Below are 25324 nucleotides of genomic sequence, written 5' to 3' on the forward strand. Positions count from 1 at the left end.
TTTAAGGAAAAATCACAGCTTTCTTGATTAGCATCTAAAAGGCACTTACGCGCATTTTCACTTAGGAAATTGACTGAGCGATGAAGAGTAACACTGAACCATTCTCTTATCCTGAATGGCCAACATTCTGGATCTAAACTGGTAGGTGGCTGCACCGCCGCGGTCAAGAGAGCCGCTTCTCATTATTCCCAGGCCCGGCCGTGTTCACTGGCTTCTCTGCACGTTTTCAAAAAGCAGACTCCACATCACCCATCTCCACACACACAGTCTTTAGTTGTGAATAATATTCAATTGTCACACGGCCATTCTCTCTGCCAAACCCTGAAAGGAAGAGAAGGGGTGAGGGTGAGCCATTGCGGTAATCCAGCCACAGTGACCTGCAGAAACAGGCACTGCTCCCAGGGCTGGAGAAGAGTGCAGAGCCAAGAAGTTCTGGGATCAAGTCCTCAACTGCATGTATTAACTGTGGAGCTAGACGTAGGAAAAGTAACACACTAGCCTTCGGGGATGGGGAAATATTTAGGTTTCATTTCTTACCAGTACGACTCTTAACTTCTAGTATCTACTCTTCTAGACTAAGGTCTAAAAAATGTTCAGACTTTCTTATCAAGCATTAGAGCATTCTCTACAATTATCAATCAACCTGATGCCTTTGAAAGTCAGTGCTAACTTAAAACTTAACTCTACATAATAGGCTTATTAACCTTCTCTTATACTAAATCTGTAAGAGCACCTACTATTTATACTCTGTCCACTCACGTGGGGAGTGGACCCTTTAGGCTCTCAGGTTACTCAAAGCCAAGACACTGCCCAATCAATAGTAGATGAGGTTACAGGACAGCCTTCCTTGTGTCCCCTACCCCAGACCGAGGCAGGCTCTGCATCCTAAGAGCAAGGCCCAGTCTCCAAAAATGCACATCTCCAGGGGGCATCATTCCAAATGGGACATACACAATGGCCCTGCTAAGGCCTCACTCTGCCTTTTGTTCCTTTCCAAATCCTCTCAGCATGGAGCCCACTGGGCATGTTAGGCCAGCTTTCTGTCCCTCTCATCTCATATAGGCATATCCATGGGCACTGATCCAAAGATTCAGGTTTAGGGAAGGGAAAGCTGGCCTCAGAGGCCCCACTGAGGCCAAAGCTGCAGATTGCAAACAAACTGAGGGTTATGAATTAATAAAACAGAGCCTTGGTTCCTACCCTGCATTTAGGTCTGTGTTACAGCTCCTCCAGGTACCCCATAGGGACAAGAAGGACTAGTGAAGTATGACTAGAGAATGCCAGAATGATACCAAACGCAATACCAAATAAAACTGTCAAATTAACACCCACCATCTCATCATCATTCATCCGTGTTTATATGTTTGCCAACACGGTGATGGCCATAAATATCTGCCAGGAGAGTAGGGGTCGGACTCTTAGAATGGTGCACCCACAAAGTCCAAACCAATTTTCATACAGAATTGGTGAAATTAGCAACAAACTCCAAAGAAAGAACCTCAAAGTAATGGCTATGTTCCTGATGCCTCAAATCTCCTAACAGACTAGATTTGCAAACTTGCCGTGGTTAGAACGCCTAGGGGTGGTTTCACACTTAATGGCAATCACAGACTGTGAGGAAAAAGTAATCCTACCCATGAGATAAACCTTTTTCAGATATATGTCAGCTGTTCACAATCCAGTCTACACATCAAAGACTTCTGGAGAGCTTCTGGAAAAAAATAAAGATACTCAGCTTCCATTGCCAGAGACAGATACAGTGGGCCTGGGGAGGACCAGGAATTCATATACTTTTCCAGGTGATTCTGATATACACACGGGTTTAGGAACCTGTTCCATAAGGACTGAATTTTGACCAGTGTTTCTAGAGACGGGGGTTTGCTTTCACAGTTCCCAGATCCTCACCTGACTTCTTATATCCACCAAAGGGCAACTCCACTGGGCTGACATTATAGTTGTTAATAAAGCACATTCCAGCCTGAAGCGCAGCCACCACTCTGTGGGCACGCTGGATGTCCCTATGAAGAAAAAAATGCATTGGTTATTCACAGTTTCTTTTGCTACAACCTTACCAGGAAAAGTTAGACGGTCACTTCTAAGGGTCTCAAAACATTGCCAAATTCTTGTTTCTTCAAACTGTGTTTTAAAATCTTATACCATCCATGCAAAATAGATAAGGATTTGAATTTTACAGTCTCATCCAAACGCATGTATAAAATAAGCAGCAGCAACAAGGGTGCCAAAACAATTCAATGGGGGAAAATAGTCTTTTCAACAAATAGTGCTAGAACAACTGGATATACATATGCAGAAGAATGAAGGAAGATCCCTTTCTTACACTACACACAAAAATTAACTCAAATGGGTCACTGACCTAAAATGTCAGAGTGAAAACCACAGAACTCTTTGAAGCAAACAGGAATACATCTTCATGACCTTCGGTTAGATACAATCTTCTTAGACATGACACCAAAAGTAACAGATACAGAAAAAATAGAATAATTACACTGACAAAATTTTAAAATTTTGTGCTGCAAACGAGACTATCAGGAAAGTAAAAAGACAACTCACAGAAATGCAAATCAAAACTGATACAAGACACCACTGCACGACCTCTAGGATGGCTAAAATCAAGAGAACCGACAATAACAATTGCTGACTAGGATGTGGAGAAACTGCAACCCTTATACATTGCTGATGGGAATGTAAAATGGTACTGCCACTTTGGAAAACAGTTTAGCAGCTCCTCAAATAGTTAAACACAGAGTCACCCTAGGATCCAGCAATTCCACTCCTGGGTATATACCAGAAATGAAATATACAAATATCTACACAAAGACTCATATATGAATGCTCACAGGAGCATTATTCATAATAGCCAAAAAGTAGAAACAGCCCAAATGTCTACCAATGGGTCAATGAATAAACGAAATGTGATATATCCATACAACAGAATATTACTCAGTAGTAGAAAGGAATAAAGTAGTGATACGTACTATAACAGTAAATGAACTTTGAGAAGAAGCCAGCAGATGAACTAAGTGAAAGAAGCCAGTCATGAAGGGTCACATACTGTATGATTTCATCTACGTAAAATATTCAAAATATGCAAATCTATAAAGACAAAGTAGATCAGTGGTTGCCAGGGACTGGGGGGAGGGGAAAATGCAGAGTAACTGTTATTGTTCTTAGAATGAAGAAAATGTTCTAAAATTAGATTATGACAGTTGCACAATCTGTAAATATACTAAAAACTGTTGAATTGTACAATTTAAAATAGGTGGATTGTTTGGTACATGAATTATCCCAACAAAGCTGTTTTAAAAAAAAAAAAAGGAGTTACCCTCCTTTGTAACTGGCCTTTGTCTGTATTTTGGTGGCGAAGCAAAGCAAGAGGAGAGACTTATCCCACTCAATCCTCAAATCAAAAAAAGCAGCTCCTGGGACTTCCCTGGTGGTGCAGTGGTTAAGACTCCACACTCCCAATGCAGGGGCCCTGGGTTCAATCCCTGGGGAATTGAGATCCCGTAAGATCGGGGAAATAAGATCCCGTAAGCTGTGAGGCACAGCCCAAAAAAACAAAGCAAAACAAAACAAAACAAACAAACAAAAAAGCAGCTCCTCAGAGAGGACTTTTAGGGTAGTGAAACTACTCTGTATGATATTACAACAGTGAGTACAAGTTATTATACATTTGTCCAAACCCATAGAATGCACACCAAGAGTGAACCCTAATGTGGACTATAGTCTTTGGGTGATAAAGATGTGTTCACGTAACTTCATCAGTTCTAACAACTGTTCCACTCTGGTGGGGGATGTGGATCATGGGGGAGACTATGCATGTGTGGGGCAGGAGGAGCTGGGAAATCTCTGTACTTCCACTCAGTTTTGCAGTAAACCTAAAAGTGCTTTTAAAAATAAAGTCTATTAAAAAAAAAAAAAAAGTAGCTCCTCACTTTTTTCTTCAGAACTCAAAAAGAAGCTACTACATCAGGTCCTCAAGGGAGACTTGGGTCTTCCATCCCACGTTCCTGACCACAAATCTACAAAAAATAATAACCTTGTATGTCACTAAAGAAACCGCATAATCCCAAGTGTAAACAGTCTTAGAAAACTGCCTACTACTGCCAAAGACTAATCAGAATTTGTACATAAACAAGCAATCTGCAAGAATTTTCTAAGAAATTTTTCTCCGAAATCACTTTTTGTTTTTCTTATAGTGGTTAAAGTTTATGTACAAAGATATTAATCCCAACATTACTTACAACAGTTAAAACTGGAAATAGCACCCTAAATACACAACAATAGAAAAAAGGCCCACATGTGTTACAATGCATTCCAATTTAGGGACTTCTATAAAGCTAAAAATCATGGCTTTGAAGGATCCTGCCCAGTATTTATATGCTTATGGATTTCTAAATTCCTTGACATACATGTTTTTAATAGGCACCTAACATGATGCTTTACATAGATCAGAAACTTAAATATTTATTCAATGTATGAATGAAAAAAGGATAGAATTTTCATCAATAAAGCTAATAGCTTAATTTAAACTCAACACTAGGGTTCTCTGGCTATTCAGGGCTAACTGTGAAATGCTACTTTGCCATCTTTTGACTTTAACTGAAGCAAATAGAAAGTGCTGATGAAAACGCAGTGAGGGCAAACTCCAGTGAGGGAACAAGATCAATTAAATATCTAAGAAGACATTGCAGCCCCATTTCTTCAAAGCCACTTGGGGTGTCCTTCCCCACCTACCTGGTGAAGACACCAGCTGCTAGTCCGAAAGTGGTATCATTGGCTCTTTCCAGAACCTCAGCTTCAGTGTCAAATGATAAAATGGACATAACCGGTCCAAAAATCTCTTCTTTCACACAGGTCATGTCATCTCTACAATTAGCTGCAAACATTATTAAAAAACCAAACATCAGCAAAGGAATGATTATTTCTGGCACGTTAAAATTTCCTGTTCATAGTAAACAGTGAATACACGGCTTTAGAGAAATTTCAATGTGACATTCTCAGTGTGAATATAAATCCGAGCATCCTTTCTGCATGACGATTCAACACTACATATTAAGGAGCCATGGCCTCTGTGTTCATTCTAAATCTACTTTTTTGAATTCATCATAAGGAAATAGCTAATGAGGTGTACAAGGATGTACACACAAGGACTTCCATCACAACATTCCTGTGACAGTCAAAACTAGAAGCAACACACTAGACATCCAAAATAGATGGGATGATCACGTGAATGGTACACAACCCAATGATGAACTTCTATGAAGCATCAAAAAGTAATGTTTTGGGGCTTCCCTGGTGGCGCAGTGGTTGGGAGTCCGCCTGCCAATGCAGGCGACATGGGTTCGTACCCCGGTCCGGGAGGATCCCACATGCCACGGAGCGGCTGCGCCCGTGAGCCATGGCCGCTGAGCCTGCGTGTCCGGAGCCTGTGCTCCGCAACAGGAGAGGCCACAACAGTGAGAGGCCCGCATATCGCAAAAAAAAAAAAAAAAAAGTAATGTTTTGGAGACTTCCCCGGTGGTCCAGTGTTAAGAATCCGCCTTCCAATGCAGAGGACGCGGGTTCGATCCCTGGTTGGGGAACTAAGATCCCACATACCGCAGGGCAGCTAAGCCCGTGCGCCACAACTAGAGAGCCCACGCGCCCCAACTACTGGGCCTGCGTGCTCTGGAGCCCACATGCCACAACTACAGAAGCCCACGTGCCACAACTAAGAAGCCCATGCACCACAACAGAGACTCAGCGCAGCCAAAAAAAAAACAAAAAAAAAACGGTGCGTGTGTGTGTGCGTATAGGATGCACTCCAAATGAATTAAAATGATTACTAAAAAAAAGAAGTAATGTTTTTGAAGAAAACTTAATAAGTAAATGCTCATGATTAACATTCACTGAAAAAGGTACAAACAGTATATATCCTCCCAATTTCTGTTAAAATGTTACACATGACTAACATTTTTTATATTTTTTCACATTTTCTTAATGACTCTGATATGATTAGAATGAGAAACAATATTTTTAAAAAAGAAAATACAATGTAAAAATAATAACTTAGAAATAAGGAGTGTTCATTTTATATGAAAATATACTTAAGTTTTTAAGTGGCTAAATCCCTAAAAAGATTAAATTCACACTTGACATTTTAAAATATGCATATATGTCTAAAGAAGCTCATATATTTAGATGTGAAATACTGAACCTCACTGATCCTCAAAACAGTGGTGCTTTTATCCACACTTTGGCTGAAGAACAGCTCACCTCAATGCTGGAAACCACGCATGGAGTGAGATATGCTGTTTGTAAGGTTGTGTGACACATGTAAACAATGTGGAGGCAGAAAAGCAGCTTGAGAACCCTACTTTAAACACCAGCTTTACACGAGCCAAAGCTAAAAACCAACTGCTCACAGATCTACAAAGAGGAGGACTCTAAAATCTCATAAGAGATGAATCAGAGCTTGCGCATACAAAGTAAGAACAGCACTCTGGTCGTGTGTATGTTACACTGTACTCTGGGGACACCTAAACTACCTTCAAAGGTATATTAAATAATTTTAGGTTGTGTTTAAGGATAGTTTATTATAATCTAAATCTTGGAAAATTAGTAATCCACATACAATTTTTAGGGAAATTGTTAGCCAGAATATTAAATTACTCAAGATAATTCATTACCCAACAGTCCCAGAATACAGTTTGTCTTACACAGGTTGATAACACAGTATGGCTCTGTGTGCAATGCATTCTATATTGGAGAGTCAAAAGAGATGAGGGGATAAAGCGGCAGCTGATGTTACGAGAAAAGAAAAGGTTCCTGCCCCACACATAACACTCATTATACTTTAGCCCCAAATCTCAAGTAAATGAATCTAAAGATTGAGGTTCTGGAGTCATTCTCCAGTCATTTTATATGCGTAAAAATGTACGGAGGACTTATTAACATGCAGATCTCAAGGTCCTGGGCCCTGAAAGTGACATTTGGGGGTCTAGGGCAGGGATGAGAAATCTGCATTTTTAACAAGTTTTCCAAGTGATACTGACACTGTAGATGACAAACAAGGCTTTCAGAATCACTAGAATGAAGTTAAGGTAGTTAGCTCCCTGTCCTTTGCATAGGTTCACAGTTTGTTTAAAAACATTTTTTTTCCTAATTGTAAAATACATGTTCTCTGTAGAAAAATCTGTAATATTCAGAAATGCACAAAGTATAATAAAAAATCACCTTTAATCTCAGCATCTAGAGAAATCCACTATCAATATTATGATGCAGACGTCCCTGGTGGCACAGTGGTTAAGAATCTGCCTGCCAATGCAGGGGACACGGGTTCGAGCCCTGGTCTGGGAAGATCCCACAGGCCACGGAGCAACTAAGCCTGTGCACCACAACTACTGAGCCTGTGCTCTAGAGCCCGTGAGCCACAACTACTGAGCCCCCGCGCCACAACTACTGAAGCCCATGCACCTAGAGCCCATGCTCCACAACAAGAGAAGCCAGTGCAATGAGAAGACCACACACCACAACGAAGAGTATCCCCCACTCACCACAACTAGAGAAAGCGCATGTGCAGCAACAAAGACCCAACACAGCCAAAAATAAATAAATAAAATGAATTTATTTAAAAACAAAAACAAAAAACCTGATTCCTTTTAAAAAAAATATGATGCATATTCTGTTCCTTCTTTTTCCCATGTACATATTTGATTTTTAATAGATTTGGGATAATGCCATATACACTACTGTTTAACCTGTATTTTCTATGTAAAAACATATAGTAAGTTTTCCCTCTTCCTTAATAGCTACAAGCTAATCCATGGCATGGATGCTAAATTCACAGCCCTTAAACCTCAGCAGACCTTTAGCTTTTTAGCAAGACCTAAAAGGTTAAACTGCACCAAATATCAAGGGTTGAAAAGTGTGACACCACTATCAACCTCAGGGACAAAAATCAGCTGAATCTATCTTCAGGATAAGGTGTAAGGAATTATACAACATAATTCCATCTATATATAGGTTTTTAAAGTCAAGGAAACTAGCAATATTTTCATAGGAGATACAATATAAAATGACAGAGAAAAGTATATGACAACAACAACATCTAGAACAGTGTCACCCCCAGTAGAAGAGAAGGAGATGGGTGTGAGGACAGTAGGATGACCACATACTTGACTGTCCAAACCAGGAGATTTTTCAGATTGAAAGGAAGTGCTAAAATTATTATATCATATAATTTTTGAAAATATTAATATATTGTCCAACAAATTGGTTTTATTATATTGATGACCTAAAGTTCAAAGAAAAGCACATTCTTTACCAACTTTCTTGAGAAAAGAAATTCATTACTGAATTTTTAACAAACATGCCCTTTCATTTTTTTGGAGTGCCTTGATTCTAGAACAACAGCTGTACACCCAGTTGAGTCCCATGTAACTGATATCATTGTCCAAGAAGAGAAGGGGCACACATGAGGTTTCCAAGGTAAGGGAGAACTTCTACTCCTTAAATCTGAGTAGCAGGGACACACAGTTTGCCAACACTTGCCTTATACCATATACACAGTTTAAAAATATTCTTGTCTATCTGACATTTAATTCAAACTGTTTAAAAGCAAACAAGAAGAGGACATACTTAACACACAAGGTCTCATGTAATACCCATCCTTTAATTTGGGATCTTCAGGTACGTAGAGGTCTCCACCACATAATACTTTAGCACCCTGCCAAAAAAGAACGCATATTTTATGTTAAACATAAAACCCCAGTATGCATTCCCGAAATGCCACTTGTGTCCTGAACAAATGCATACTTAGTCACTCCACTGCAAGTACAATGCAGAATACAGCTCCCAAATGGATATGACCATAGGAAAGAAGCATAGAGCAAGTAACCTAGGAGTAACTACCCCTCCCCCTCCTCTCATCTCACCTCCACTTATTTCTCACCTGCTCCTTTGCCACTTTAACAAACCCAAGGACTCGCTCCAGATGTGGTCGGTTGATCAGGGGACCCATCCTTGTATCTTCCAGAAGGGGATCTCCAATTTTTATCCTTTGGGTCTGTTTCACCACTTCCTCTGAAAATTGATCAAGAATTTCCTTTTGCACAAATACCCTTGTACCATTACAACAAACCTAAAGGACAGACACACAAAAATTTATATGTAGATGAGGGGGAAAAAAAGGAAAAGGATAAAAAGTTCAACAGCTTTAAATTTAAAAGAGACAGTATACTTTCTTTAAAGGTTAGTTCCACTTCTAAACATTATCACCATACTGAATAGGATCACACGTGTAATTGTGGACATAGTACCTCACACACAAACTCTCTGCCTTTGTTTTTGTATAAATTTCCTTAAAGCAATGAACAGATCCACATGACCCATAGGACTTCTGTTTCTTCATCTCAGATCCTCAATTTGGCTGTATATTTTGAGAGCAGGAAGTAAGAGTGGAAGGGACTGAAGAGTAAAAATAGATCAAGAACTGAGGCCTTCAGTCTAATAAAAACCTAGGGCGGTTCAGAGTCAATGTTTGTCTCTAAAAACACAAGTAATGGGACTTCCCTGGTGGTGCAGTGGTTAAGAATCCCCCTGCCAATGCAGGGGACATGGGTTCGATCCCTGGTCCAGGAAGATCCCACATGCCACAGAGCAACTAAGCCCATGCGTCACAACTAGTGAGCCTGCACTCCAGAGCCTGCGAGCCACAACTACTGAGCCTGCGTGCCACAACTACTGAAGCCTGTGCGCCTAGAGCCCGTGCTTCGCAACAAGAGAAGCCACCACAATGAGAAGCCCACACAGCGCTATGAAGAGTAGCCCCTGCTCGCTGCAACTAGAGAAAGCCCGCACGCAGTGCCAAAGACCCAACGCAACCAAAATTTAAAAAAAAAACACACACACAAGTAATGACTATTTAGACCCTCCCACAGACATGAACATAAATACTACTCAAATGATATCAGAACAGTAGAACAGAAAAGAAAGTCCAAAAATAGATCCAAGCACTCAAGGAAATTTAGTTTACGATAAAGGTGGAATCTAAAACCACTAGAGTAAAGATGAATTAGTAACAAATGGTTCCACTGGTTACCCATGTGGAAAAAAAGATACAATCTCATACTGTACACAGGAGTAAACCCCAAATGTATAAGGAATCTAAGTATAGAATAAAAAACCAATTACCAAGAGAAAATATAGGTGAATTCTACTATAACCTAGGTGCAGGAAAAGGTTTTCTAACTAGTACTCAAAATCTAGGTGCAATGAAAGAAAAAAATGATAAATTTGACTACATAAAATCAATAATCTTTTGCATGGCAAAAACATCCTAAACAAAGCCAAGACAACAAACTGGAAGAAAACATTTACAACGTACATCACAGATAAAGGGTACTATCACCAATATTTAAATAACTTATAAAAACTGAGGGAAAATCAAAACTAATAGTATAACACACCAAAAAAAGTGAACTTGGGAATTTTCTGGCAGCCCAGTGGTTAGGACTTGGCGCTTTCACTGCCAAGGACCCGGGTTTGATCCCTGGTTGGGGAACTGAGATCCTGCAAGTGTTGCAGCACGGCCAAAAAGAAAAAAAGTGAACTTCACTATGTGTGAATAAGAGAAAAATCTCTACAAAAAGAATTGAAGGAAATGACTAGATGTTCAATATAAAATTGGATAAAAGTTATGCACAATTCACACACACACATATAAATGGTCCTTAAGCCTAGAAAAGATGTTCAATCTCGTTCATAATTAGATAATTGATATTAAAACTACAATGAAGTATCACCCCTTACCTCGTGAGGAAATAGGCACACATATATTGTTGGTAGGAATGCAAGTTGGTCCAACCCATTTGGAGGGGAATATGGCACTATCTTACAAAATTATATATGCACTCAACATCACTAATCATAAGGGAAATATAAATAAAAACCTACAGTGAGATACTACTTCACATCTACTCTGATGGCTGCGACCAAAAAAACCAGAAAATAACAAGTATTGGCAAGGATGTGGAGAAATTAGAGCCTTTGTGCATTGTTGGTGAGAACGTAAAATGGTGCAGCTGCTGTAGAAAACAGTATGGCAATTCCTTGAAAAATTAAACACAGAATTACTATATGATCTAGAAATTCCACTTCTGGGTATATAGTGAAAGTGAAAGCGGGGACTTGAATAGATATTTGCACATCAGTGTTCACAGCAGTACCAGTCACAATAGCCAAAGGTAGCAGTAACCTAAATGTCCACCGGTAGATGAATGGATAAAGAAAATGTGGCATACATATACAACGGGATATTATGCAATCTTGTAAAGGAAGAAAAATCTGACACATGCTACAACATAGATGAACCTTAAAGACCTTAAGTTAAGTGAAATAAGCCAGACACAAAAGGACTAATACTGTTTGATTCCACTTACATGAGATACCTAGAATAGTCAAATCCATATAGATAGAAAGTAGAATAGTGGTTACCGGGGACTGGGAAGAAAAGGATATATGAAGTTATTGTTTAATGTGTAGAGTTTCAGTCCTATAAGATGAAAAGAGTTCTAGAGGTGGATGGTGGTGATGGCTGCATAACAGTGTGAATGTACTTAATGCCACTGGACTGTACACTCAAAAATGATTAACACGGTCAATTTTATATTATATGTATTTTACCACAAAAAAATAGGCACAAAAAATTACATTTACCACTTCTAGGAATTTACTCTGAAAATATATCTCCAACAATGTGAACACACACGTGCACGAGGTTATTCACTGCAGAACTGTTTGTAATCACAAAATACTGGAAACTAAATCCCATCCAAAAAGACAGTAGTTGAATAAACTAACAGCTATACAAGGAATTATACTACACAGCTATAAAGAAGAAAGAAGATTTCTATGAAATGAAGTGATTTCCAAGTGAAAAAAGCAAAACAGTAATTCTGCTATCTTTTGTGTTGAGGAAAGAAGAGAAAATAAGAAATATACAAGTACCTGGTCATTTGTGTAAAAAGAAATAGGAAGGAAAAATGAGAAACAGGTTTGGTTGGATAGGGATGGAAGAAGGAGGGAACGGGAATGAGTAGAAGGGATAGGAGGAGTGCCATTTGTTTCCTTTTTTGGTAAAATTCTGACATTTAGAACCATGTTAGTATTTCGCCTAAAGCAAGGATGGGTGAAAATAAACCCCAAATGAAATAAAAACAGAAATGAATAAACTCATTATTTAAAATGAATATCATAACCATACTGAAGGGGGTGGTGAAGGAAGAACTGACTCATTAACTTCTGAACACAGAATTTTAACTGTACCCCAGGCTAAAGACAAAAAGAGCTGTAAAAAAAAAATGTTGCACTCTAGTTAGAAGGTTTATTTTTCACAGTAGTGTACTTTCACAAATCTGAAACTATTATAAACATATTGTAGGACAGAGTAATTACATATATTGTGAGTAATGGAAGCTAAATGTCTCACTGTCAGAGAAGGAAATTATAAATATGAAAGGGAGGAGGCTAAAATAAACCTTGCAGTTTTGGAATGACTGGAAATATCTGTATAAACTTGTAGTTATTAATATAGATGGATACATAAATAGATGTGTGTATACATACATACACATATGCCGAATATATATTTCCTGGCTCTGGCCTCTGAGAAGACATATGAGCAATGATACTCCAGTAGAAACGAGTACAGCTGGCACCCAGATCTTGGTTTCTAAATACCATCTACCACTAAATGGAACCAAGCCTCCTTAGCGAAATGGCTCATTACAGAGCTCCACCAGAGAAAGCACAAGACGTGTCTAGAACGCCTTGCTGTGCCAGGAAGTAAAGAAGTGCTCAAAGAATGATGAGAACATATCAAAAAGTCACAGAAAGAGGCTCCCACTATCTGAATCTGCAATTATTTGAGCATCAAAATAAATAATACTAGTAATGGGTTATAACTTGCAGAATGAAATAAGAATCCATTGGTGCATGCTGATATAATGAACGAAAAACAAACTAGGGAAAAGGGAAAAAAGTTCTTTCTTGTAATAGACAGTGAACTATATAAATGTAGAAGGAGTAACAGAATTGGAAATACACCAATTTTTCTTGGTGACCACCAGAAAAAAATGTTTCCAGCAAACATCAACAAAGGGTGCTAACACTAGTAGGTCAAAGTTTGATAAGGAACAAGATAGTCTCCCTTTATCTCCTACAATATACTTATTAACCACAAAGGAAAAAACAGTAACTTTACAGTAAAGACCCACTTTAAGCAAGTGATCAAAGTCAGCAACACCACTGTGAAATATAAAACATCTTTTTTTGTGGTGTTTTGCCAAAAATGCATAACCTGAATCCAATTAAAAAAAAAAAAAAACAGACAAAACCTAGACAGACCCAAAATGAGGGACATTCCACAAAATAAATGGCCTGTATTCTTCACAAATGTCAAGGTCCTGAAAGATAAGAATGACTTCAAAACTGTTCCAGATTAAGTGAGAGTAAAGAGACACAACAAGTAAATGCAATGCATCTTCCTGGATTAGATCTTGGACCAGCAAAAAAAAAAATTGTTTCTAAAAGGACATTAGTCAAACAAATGGAGAAATCTGAATAAGGGCTATAGATTGAGTAACAGTACTACATTAATATCAAGTTATATATTTTACTAAGTATTTTGTACTTATTTAAAAGAATGCACTTGTTTTTAGGAAATACACATAGGAATGTAGAGGTTAGGGATCTTCTGTCTGCAACTTTCAAACAGATCAGAAAAAAAAACAGTAATAATATGCATATGTAGGTATAGACATACCAACAGAATGGTAAATGTGATAAAATGTTAACACTGAGGGACCTGGTTCAAAGATAGATTGGAATTCTTTGTACTATTTGTGCAACTTTTCTGTAAGTCTGAAATTATTTCAAAATAAGCTTTAAAACACGTTTTGAGGGCTTCCCTGGTGGCGCAGTGGTTGAGAGTCCGCCTGCTGATGCAGGGAACACGGGTTCGTGTCCCGGTCCAGGAGGATCCCACATGCCACAGAGCGGCTGGGCCCGTGAGCCATGGCCACTGAGCCTGCGCGTCCGGAGCCTGTGCTCCGCAACGGGAGAAGCCTCAACAGTGAAAGGCCCGCGTACCGCAAAAAAAAAAAGAAAAAGAAAACACACTGTGAGATGAAGGGGTCGAGATTCTTATTAAACCTCTTCCAGGGTCAGGTACACACCTCGCCTTGCGTGAGGAAGTTGGCCATCAGTGCCCCCTTCACAGCATTCTTCATATCACAATCTGAGAAGATGATCAGTGGAGACTTGCCTCCAAGTTCCAAGGTAACAGGTTTAATTCCTTTAGCTGACATCTCCATGATCTTACAGAACAAGAACAAAAGCATTCAGAAGTCTAACACCAATGAGATTACATGCTACGTTAACAAGATCCTGACCCTCCAAAGTCATCTTGAACTATGCATGACCTGCAGCCTTGTTCTTAGTATACTTTGTACTCTGTCTACTTGAAATATTCTTTTCCAGAACACTGAAGAGAATCCTCAGAATTGCACTTGATAGTCTGAATAGGGAGTTCATTTAAAAAATACTATCAATTCCCCTGACTGTCATGGGCAGAAACTCTTTTGTATTACTGTTACTATGTTCAAGGCGGACACAGTTCAGAGCACAAACTAAGGTCAAAACAATGAATCTGAAATAAACTGAGAAAATACCCTTTCTTCCGAGGTGGCTGCTATAGATGAGGTAAGTCACCAAACAATACAAGTGACAGCTCAGGGCCTGCCCTCTCAGACACAGGCAGGAGAAGATGACTCCCATCCCCAATGAGCCTAACACAAGTGGGCTGTTCTAATTATCCTTCATACTTTTAAAGCACACTTCAGACCTCTGCCCAATAATACCTAGACTCCCTGCCAATACAAGCTGGGTAAAATCAGAGGATAAGCCTCCAACATATATTCTGGGGAGGCTTGACACAGCCGGATCTACATCCATTTATGTTCTCCTATACTGGTCTTGTCTTTACCTTTGAGCCAGTGGGCACACTTCCAGTGAAGGAGACTTTGGCCACATCGCGATGCTGACACAGAAACTGGCCTGTGGCAGCCCCTCCTTGCACCACGTTGAAGAGCCCAGGAGGCACGCCGGCCTCAGTATAGATTTCAGCCAGCAGCAGTGTGGACACAGGTGTGAAGGGAGAAGGCTTAAAGACCATGGCGTTACCTGCATTACCGAGACACAAACACAGGAAGACTTTTAAGACAGGATCCTTTGAAGACAGGACAAGAAGACACATCAAGAACAACTCCAATTGTTTCCTTTTTTAAAATTTTAATTAATTAATTTATTTATTTATTTTTGGCTGTGTTGGGTCTTCGTTGCTGCATGCAGGCTTTTTCTAGTTGCAGTGAGCGGCGGCTACTCTTTGTTGCAGTGTGCAGGCTTCTCATTGCGGTGGCTTTTGTTGCGGAGCACGGGCTCTAGGCGCACAGGTTCAGTACCTGTGGCACACGGTCTTAGTTGCTCTGTGGCCTGTGGGATCTTCCAGGACCAGAGCTCAAACCTGTGTCCCCCCTGCATTGGCAGTTGGATTCTTAATCACTGCACCACCAGGGAAGCCCCTCCAATTGTTTCCTGTTCCCCATCAAATGCTAGGTCAAAAATGTTATTAATAAGTAAATATATCTTGCTCTTCCCACTTTGGTTTCTCTCATTAAACAGACCCCAAGCCACACACTTGCAGTGTCTCAGCCAATAATACCTTACACTTGCATATCTAGGCCTTTTTGCATATATTAATCTCAACATTTGCAACAGTAGTAAGAAGTAGGTATGATCAGACCCATTTTATAAGAGTTGAAACTGAAGACCAGAAAGGTTAATTAATTTGATGCAAGTACCCAAAGCTAGTAACTTAATTCTATTTCTCCTCTATCACAGAGAAATGTGCAAAAAGAACGTGAAGCAGCAAAAAGAAAAAAGCTGCATTTCAATAGAGTGTCCTAATAGTAAAGCTTTTTTAACCTGACAGTTTTTCTAAGGTACAATGTCTTCTTTTCCGACAGATTCTTCTCTTTAAATAGCATGAGAAAACTTTTTGTTAATCAGCCAAAGCTTCTCTGATGGAAGCCTTGTTTATCACTTCTCTTAAGACACAAATGAAGGAGGAAGTTTATCTTCTGCTTCCTAAATGAAGTCAAAACTCCTAAGTGCTACCCCCTACACAGAAATTCATGCCCAGAATTCTTGTCCATAAAGGAAGAGAACTTACAAGTAGCACAAATCTAATTCATTTGACAGTTTAAAAAAGGAAGACCTCCAAGACCAAAATTAACTTTCTTCCTTCCCATAAACAAAAATAAATTAAATAAAAATGGGAATAATGTAGACACGGTCTGTGTGTATAACCTCAAAGCTCCCTAAGGGGTAGGGCAGGGGTGAAACCGTGTCCTGGGAGAAAGGGTGGCTCACATGTAGAGGAATAATTCATTCTTACCACAAGCCAGAGCTGGAGCCGACTTCCAGCAGGCGATCTGAAAGGGGTAGTTCCACGCTCCTATTCCGACACACACCCCTAGTGGTTCCCTTCTGGTGTAACCAAAGGATCCGCCGGGGAGCTGGATGTGTTCGCCTAAGGGGAAAAAGAGGGTAGAGAAGAGTGCAGTACCGCTTGTCCCAAGACTCCACCAGCACCTGGACTCACTCTGGACTTGTCAGACCAGCCCCCTCCCAGGCCCCAGCCACTGGGCTCACAACACCTCTGTTCTTTTGTTCATTCTAGTCATTCTTACACTGCTTCCGCATGTTCTCTTCACGTAAATAGTCCTTTCTATCCTTCAAAACCATGTTCGTTCAACTCAATATAACCCTCTAAAAATTAACCAAGCATCCACTACATAACTTAGATGAAATGAAACAGAAATGGGGAAAGACTCAGCAGCTGAAGAGTCTGAGGACCCTGAAACCTCAGACTTCCGGCTCCCCACAGCCCTCATGGGCCCTGCTAAACCAGCTGACACGTAAACTGTAAACTGTTTCTTTGTACACTTCCTAGACAAAGAAAATTTTCTGCTAAGTAGGTAAAACTAATAAATATGATGTACTTACTGACTCTTGCAAGAACTGTTTTTTCCACAACCTGTTCTACAGCTCAGGTATGAGGCTAGGTGCTTTACATACACATCTCATTTAATCCTTATAATAACCAAGAAGATGGAGATTACCATCTCCAGTTTAAATAAAGAAAGATAAAGTAGTTCTCAGTGTCACCGAAGTAGAGAGTGATAAGCCCAGGATTTTAACCCAGGCCTGTCTTAATTCCAAAATCTGTACCCTGACCCCCCAGGCTCTGCTCTCCTGCCTCCTTGTCAGCTGGTCACAGAAGGCCAGGTGAGGGCTTACCGGCCATGGATCCCGCTAAGCCTGCATAGTACTCCAGGCACTGCCAGGAAGTGTCAATGTCCCAGCGGGCCTCAAAGATGGACTTGCCGTTGTTGATGGTCTCCACAGTGGCGATTTCATCCTTCCGATCCTTTGGGTGAAACAGAAGACCAGATTTAAGACAAATTACCATACACCTCAACACATTCAACAGTCAAACCAGAATACATTGCCCAACTTTTAAAAATAGAAACAGCTTTCACTTTCAATGAAAACAGAAGGAATGTCAATGGGACATTTGGAAGAGAAATAAAACTTATTGCTAAACAGTACCCTGTTCTCCCCATCAAATAACTGTCACAGATACAAGACCAACACCTCATTTCAAGATCAATTAGAAAAGGAATGTTTTGAGAAATAAATATTATATATGTACATCTGTATAAATATGTATAGATACATGTGCATGTGTTTGCATGTATAGAGTAAGAGCAAACAGTCCTTACTTAGGAAAACTGTACAAAACAGCCAAACACACAATCGGCATTTAAAAGGTTATATACCCACGGCTTTAATTCTCCCAAAGAAATGCAGCATGTTAAAATCATAAGATAATCACAAGACAATTATTTTCTAATGCTTAGTACTCATCAATTCTCTTTTCTAATACTGTTTCCAGATGTAGTTTATACAACTTAGAGGTAAGAGAGTCCAGGGATGAAGGAAAAAGTTTGGGAAATTAGACCTAAAAAGAAAAGCTAAATAATGCCCCTAAAGGAGATCAAAAAATTGAATATGTAAGAAATAGATATTTGCTATTATGGATCCAATTTAAAATAAACATTGTGGTCAAAATCTAAACATACATAAAAGATGAATCAAATAATTGACAAGAAGATGCATTATCTTATTAAAACTGATAATCAGTAAGGCTTACCAGAAGCAAAATGAAATAGCAACAGAAATTAACACAAGCATCTAACTAACACAAACTCTATCAAGATTGAGTACAAATCTCAGAAAAGATGGAAGGAGGAATATGAAAATCAGTATGAAATACATAAAAGGACAGTTTGATAATGATATTTGGACATGTTCTGTTTCTACAAAGACCAGAGGTATAAAGTGCTTTGATTCATTCATTCCATATTTGTCGAATTCCAGACATGGCAGAGTAGAAGGACTTGAGCTCACCTCCTCTCATGAAAACACCAAAATCACAACTAACTACTGAATAACCATTGACAAAAAAGACTGGAACCTACCAAAAAAGATATCCTACATCCAAAGACAAAGAAGAAGCCACAATAAGATGGTAGAAGGGGGGCATTCACAATCTAATCAAATCCCACGCCCGCCAGGTGGGAGACCCACAAACTGGAAAATAATTATATGGCAGAGGTTCTCCCAGAGGAGTGAGAGTTCTGAGCCCCATGTCAGGCTCCTCAGCCTGGAGGTCTGGCATCGGGAGGAGGAGCCCCAAAGCACTTGGCTTTGAATACCAGCAGGGCTTGATTGCAGGAACTCCACAGGACTGGGAGAAATAGAAACTCCACTCTTGGAGGGCAGACGCAAGGTCTCATGCGCACCAGGACCCAGGGAAAAAGCCGAGACTTCATAGAAGCCTGGGCCAGACCTACCTGCTGGTCTTGGAGGGTCTCCTGGGGAGGCGGAGGGTGGCTGTGGCTCACTGTGGGGACAAGGACACTAGTGGAAGACGTACTGGGGAGTGCTCATTGGCATGAACTCTCCTGTAGGCCGCCATTTCGACACCAAGACCTGGCCCCACCCAAGAGCCTATAGGCTCCAGTGCTGGGATGCCTCAGGCCAAACAACCAACAGGGTGGGCACACAGCCCCACGCAGCAGCAGACAGGCTACCTAAAGTCTTCCTGAGCCCACAACAACCTCGAAACACACCCCTTGACATGGCCCTGCCCACCAGAGGGACAAAGCCCAGATCCACCCACCAGTGGGCAGGCACCAGTCCCTCCCACCAGGAAGCCTGCACAAGCCTCTAGACCAGCCTCCTACACGAGGGGACAACACCAGAAGCAAGAGTAACTACAACCCTGAAGCCTGCAGAACAGAGACCACAAACACAGAAAGTTAGACAAAATGAGATGGCAGAGAAATACGTTCCAGATGAAGGAACAGGATAAAACCCCAGAACAACAACTAAGTGAAGTGGAGATAGTAACAAATGCGGAATGACTGCTTAAGAAAAAAAGGATAGATCCAGTCTCTGCCTTCAAGGAGCTCACTTCAAGGAGGCTCACTTAGTGGGACTTCCCTGGTGGTCCAGTGGTTAAGATTTTGCCTTCCAATGCAGGGGGTGCAGGTTTGATCCCTGGTCAGGGAGCTAAGATCCCACATGCCTCACAGCCAAAAAACCAAGAAAAAACAAAATAAAAAACAAAAAGCATAAAAAAGGAAGTTAGTAACTTCTAAATAAATTCTGCAATTACTGAATAGACATGTTCCTTCAGAAAGGATAATTTGTTTACATTCAACACAGTCTAAAATAAACTGCCTTTTAAACCAGCAATTTACCTTCTCTTTCTCTGATTCTATACTCACCAAAACGACTTTTTAACAATTAACTTGTTTCCCAGTTACTGAATACTGGAAAGAGGGTACCTAGAAGGACAACAAGCATCAGTTCTGATGTAACAGTTCTTTAACTAGGTGTAAGTTATTCCCCTTCTTGGATCTGTTGAGTATGATCAACATGAAACACATTTTCAAAAGGCACGATCAACCGTAAGTGACTTAAACTACATTTCTAGAATGCAACAGGGCAACTAATCCCTAAAAAGGAAGTAGGTACTGGTTCACTAATCAGCATGAATACACTGATGAATCAAACACATGAAGAAATATTAAACTGGCAAAAGTGAAATGCTGTTGTCTTCCACATTAATACAAGAGTGGACAGACAGGAAGTAATCTGTGACTATTGCTGAAAAGCCTTGGAATATTTACTAAGAAAGGAAGTTTTATTATTATTATTAATTTTTTTTGGTAAACAATGGACAGGCAATTAGCTTTGAGGACTGTTTCAAGGTTTGAACTCAAAGAGAAAATTCAAGTTATTGGCTGGCCTTCTGAGATTTTTCTTGTCTTATTCCAGCATTCTCTACCCTCACAAAAAAGGTTATTTCTAAAAAGCCATTATGAGGGACTTCCCTGGTGGTTCAGTGGTTAAGAATCTGCCTGCCAATGCAGGGGACATGGGTTTGAGCCCTGGTCCAGGAAGATCCTACATGCCGCCGAGCAACTAAGCCCATGAGTGACAACTACCGAGGCCACGTGCCATAGCTACTGAAGCCCGCGCACCTAGAGTCCATGCTCTGCAACAAGAGAAGCCACCTCAATGAGAAGCCCATGCACCGCAACAAAGAGTAGCCCCCGCTTGCCACAACTAGAGAAAGCCCGCGCACACCAATGCAGACTCAACGCAGCCAAAAATTTTAAAAATAAAATAAAAAGCCATTATGAGATCTTTTAACATACCTTCAAGGATCATCAAAAAAAGTCCCTGACGAAAACTATCAAAGAGTCCAAGTGGATCTCTACTGACACTTAATATTGCTTTCAGGGAAATGGTATTCGCTTACCCTCCCAGAATAAGGAGAGCAGAGGGAGAAGGGGAAAACAATATAAGTTTCCTGCCCCTACTAGTACAAGAGCCATCACAAAACAAAACTGTCCACCATGACAATGTACTGCTGTTAAGTATTTCTTGGGAAACATGTACTTCCTATCTACCCCTGTCATCCTCTCCACCACCCTGCTTCACATGTGACCTGACCAGGGGTCCTCTGGGATGAAAGAGAAGAAGCAAAGGGCAGGAGACTCACCTCTCTCCTTCACTTCAAACCCCCCAGCAAGCTCAGTGTTTAGCTTTTATAAGAGAACCACCTGAGCAAAGACATGCCCACTAAACCTTGACAAGCGTGAGCCCCTGCTTGCTTTAAGAGGCAGAGCTGAGCAAAGCAGTCACTGAAGGCAAGTGCATAATCTATATACACAATCTTTTTATATGTAAATGTGTTATCACAGTTTTAAAACACATTTTCTCTCTCCTTTTAAAGCCAAACGATAGCTACTTTCATAAGAACACTCCAACTAAGAAATGATTGGGGCCTACCATTAAGATCTTTATAATCTGATAAAAAGCATCAAAAGATTCAAAGTGAAAAAGGAAACATAAGACCAATAAATATACCAAAAACCATCCACTTTACTAGGAGTCAATGGGCTCCCAGCTAAGGTGGAATTACAGGGACCAGATTTAGCCTCCACCTTAAGCAACTAAAAAGACCAGGTAAAATACATGAAACAACAATTTTCAGACACTGGACAGACAGCTCAGGACAGTGATCCCTGAGACAGGGGAACAAATGAGGTGAGCCCTACACGTATTCTTGCCTACTGCCTGGAAAGAGTTCATCACAGAGCAGGGAGGAGGAACTTAGGTGGGGCCCAACAGATACTCTGAGTTGAGGAAACAGGTTGGGAGTTCAGGGAGTATGTGATGGCTACAGTCTGCAGGCTGAGTATGGGACAGAAGAGAGCTGCATAGGAGAACCCCAGAGATCCCCCTTAAGTCTTCATCTGAGAACTGGTCAGTTGTGAGGACACTACCCAAGGCCAGGAAAAAAACTAACCAAAAAGGTGAAAAAAATCCCCCAAACTCACACAGAGCCAGGAATAGTTCATGGTCCCACCAGCCACAGTGAGAAAAACCTCACTAATACACAGAGCATCAAGCTAGGTATTCAAAAGGGTATTCACTAGTGGGGCAAAATTAGCTTCTCTGGTCATACCTAACAAAGCACAGAAGCAAGCCTTGCAAGGATCAAATTGATTCCAAGTAACTTCACTGTGTCCCAGAACAAAGTTCATTAATATTTTTTAAAGTACAAGAATATTCGACATCCAACAACATATAATTCACAATGTCTACTGGTAATAAATTACCAGACATGCAAAATGTAGGAATGTTATATAACGCCTAACCAGGAGGAAAAAAAACAATCAATAGAAACAGAACCAGAATTGAGAGATGACAGAATTAGTAGACAGGGATATTAAATGTTATTATAACTATATTCCATGTGCTCAAGAAGGCAGAGGAAAACATGAGTATGTTAGGGAGCAACGTGGAGCAACAACAAAAAAGATTCATGTTGAACTTCTAGAGATGAAAAATACACTGGATGGGATTAATAGCAGATTAGACACTATAGAAGAAAAGATAGATGAACTTTAGGCATAACAATGGAAATTACCCAAAATAAAACACACAGAGGAAAAAAACTGTGGAAAAAATGAACAGAGCATCAGTGAACTGTAGAATAGTTTCAAGCAGCCCAACATATATGGCATCAAAAGCCATAATGATGCACCCCAATGTTCATTGCAGCACTATTTACAATAGCCAGGTCATGGAAGCAACCTAAATGCCCATCGACAGATGAATGGATAAAGAAGATGTAGTACATATATACAGTGGAATATTACTCAGCCATAAAAAGGAATGAAATTGGGTCACTGTAGAGATGTGGATGGACGTAGACTGTCATACTGAATGAAGTCAGAAAGAGAAAAATAAATATCATATATTAACACATATATGTGGAATCTAGAAAATTGGTACAGATGAACCAGTCTGCAAGGCAGAAATAGAGACACAGATGTAGAGAACAAACATACGGACACCAAGCGGGCAAGCGGGGGGTGGTGGAATGAACTGGGAGACTGGGATTAACATATATACACTAATATGTATAAAATAGATAACTAATAAGAACCTGCTGCATAAAAAAATAAAATTAAATTTTAAAAAAAGGAAGATATAATGAAATTGCTTAAAACTAGTGATAAGAAGAAAAATCTTAAAAGCAGCCAAAGGGGGAAAAAACATTAAAAACAGAGGAACAAAAATAAGAATGAAAGCAGACATCTCTTCTGAAACAACACAAGCCAGACAACAGCGGTACAACATCTTTAAAGTACTGAAAGAAAAAACTGTCAACCTAGAATTATCTACCTAGAATTCTTTTAAAAAGGAAAGCAAAATAAAGACTTTCAGACATACAAAACCTGAAAGAACATCTCCAGCAAACCTGCACTATAAAAAATGCTAAAGAAATTTCTTCAAGCAGAAAAAAAAATATGGTAACAGATGGAAATTTGGGCCTACCCAAAGGAATGAAAAGCACTAGAAATGCTAAAAATGTAGGAAAATATCAAATATTTTTATCTTATAAAAGATAATTGTGCATAGTTTAAAAATGGAAGGGGCAAAGAACTGCAGATCACGATTAACTAGAAAAATCACTACGAGAAACAACTGAGAGCTATAACTGTAGGCTGTGGTCAGAAGGTGGGATTTGTTTAGTTATGGAATAGTTTTGGGTAAAGGCAAATCCAGAGTATGATCATCAGACAAGAGCTTTAGAGAAATATAGTAATATATTTTTGACTGTAATATGTAAAAATATTACATAAGATATTAAAGAAAATGGAATGGGGAGTTTAAAGGAAAAGAAAATTAATATCAGATAGTCCATTTCAGAGCAAAAAAAAAAATTAGATATTATTCAGGATTTAAAAAGTAATTTTATAAAGGAGCCAGTTCTTAAGAAGATATTACAGCCCAAATGCTTATGCACAAGGAAAACGTGAGAGACAAATCAGAATAATAAATTATCAGCTTTGAGTTACCACTTTTAATCTATCAAATAAAAAATAAATTTTAATAGCAGAAAATACCTTGTTGGGAGAAAATTCTCCAGGAATATTTTGACACTACTGCATGGTCCAGGCTTTCTGAGCAAAGGACACTGGCAAGCTGACTGAAAAACAAAGGCCTTAGAAGGCAGAGACGGGGTCTCCCAAAAGATAGAGGTCACTGGAGCGATGTGGAGATATACAGCTCTCTACTTCCTGTTCCTGGAGACATCTGCTTCTATTCCAGGGTAGTAAACCTAATGACACCTTCCCCCCTTATGAGATCTGCTTAATGAGTAACCTCTCTCCAGAGAAGAGAATGGGCAGATGTGCAGCCCCCATATAAGCTGAGTCTCATAATTTTAGGGTTCCTCTCCTGTGGTGCAACCACTGCATGCAACAGGGTTAACACCTGCCTCTCACTGCATCACCCCATGGGGACTGGGACTCAGAAAACTAGTGCTAAAGTATTGCTCTGGGTACAGCATCTGGGTGCTGTAATAAACCCTTTCCCTAATCCAGAAAGCTTCATGTCTCTTGTCAGAATACACATATAACCTTGCAAGTAGGGTAACTCTTAGACCCTCAGTTTCTGACAATAACACACTGATGAGGAAAAAAGAAAATCATCACAGTCCTACACTGAGAGATAGCCTTGACTTATATTTTGGTGTATATCCTCTGAATTTTCTAATTTTCTGTAATGACAATCTAATACTTTTGCTCTTTAAGACTGTAAAAAGCTAAACTTTATTTCTTAAGAGGGGAACACTGATGCATCTATGAAATCTTCCAGGCAGCTAAGGTAGAAAATAAACCTGAAAACGAAAAGTGAACTTAAGAGTCATCAGAGGAAAAAGTAAAAAGGAAACAAGTATACATAGTAAAATGAAAAGGAGACAAGCTACAAAGGATACATTATCACTCCAACAAAGAAGGAAAAGAAGGGCTTCCCTGGTGGCGCAGTGGTTGAGAGTCCGCCTGCCGATGCAGGGGACACGGGTTCGTGCCCCGGTCCGGGAAGATCCCACATGCCACAGAGCGGCTGGGCCCGTGAGCCATGGCCGCTGAGCCTGCGCGTCCGGAGCCTGTGCTCCGCAACGGGAGAGGCCACAGCAGTGAGAGGCCCGCGTACCACCAAAAAAAAAAAAAAAAAAGACGGAAAAGAAAACCTGCCGAGG

The 25324-nt window shown here is 40.0% G+C and overlaps 1 protein-coding gene across 2 annotated transcripts in view; it reads right to left on the reverse strand.

Moving 5' to 3' along the window:
• The window catches only part of ALDH9A1 (aldehyde dehydrogenase 9 family member A1), a 27883-nt gene continuing 2559 nt past the window's right edge, over window positions 1–25324 (reverse strand). For both annotated transcript variants that reach the window (XM_027096834.1, XM_027096835.1), the window contains 9 exons: window positions 17425–17554; window positions 16520–16654; window positions 15050–15246; window positions 14241–14381; window positions 8957–9145; window positions 8644–8731; window positions 4759–4900; window positions 1906–2018; window positions 1–321 (listed from right to left, as the gene is read on the reverse strand). In XM_027096834.1, coding sequence (XP_026952635.1) covers window positions 227–321; window positions 1906–2018; window positions 4759–4900; window positions 8644–8731; window positions 8957–9145; window positions 14241–14381; window positions 15050–15246; window positions 16520–16654; window positions 17425–17554 — 1230 coding nt within the window. In that variant the 3' untranslated portion in view covers window positions 1–226. The remainder of the gene's footprint in view (window positions 322–1905; window positions 2019–4758; window positions 4901–8643; window positions 8732–8956; window positions 9146–14240; window positions 14382–15049; window positions 15247–16519; window positions 16655–17424; window positions 17555–25324) is intronic.

This window comes from Aethalodelphis obliquidens, unplaced genomic scaffold (genome assembly GCF_003676395.1).
Source record: "Aethalodelphis obliquidens isolate GAN/ISIS:26980383/991018 unplaced genomic scaffold, ASM367639v1 scaffold109, whole genome shotgun sequence".
Lineage (NCBI taxonomy): Eukaryota > Metazoa > Chordata > Mammalia > Artiodactyla > Delphinidae > Aethalodelphis > Aethalodelphis obliquidens.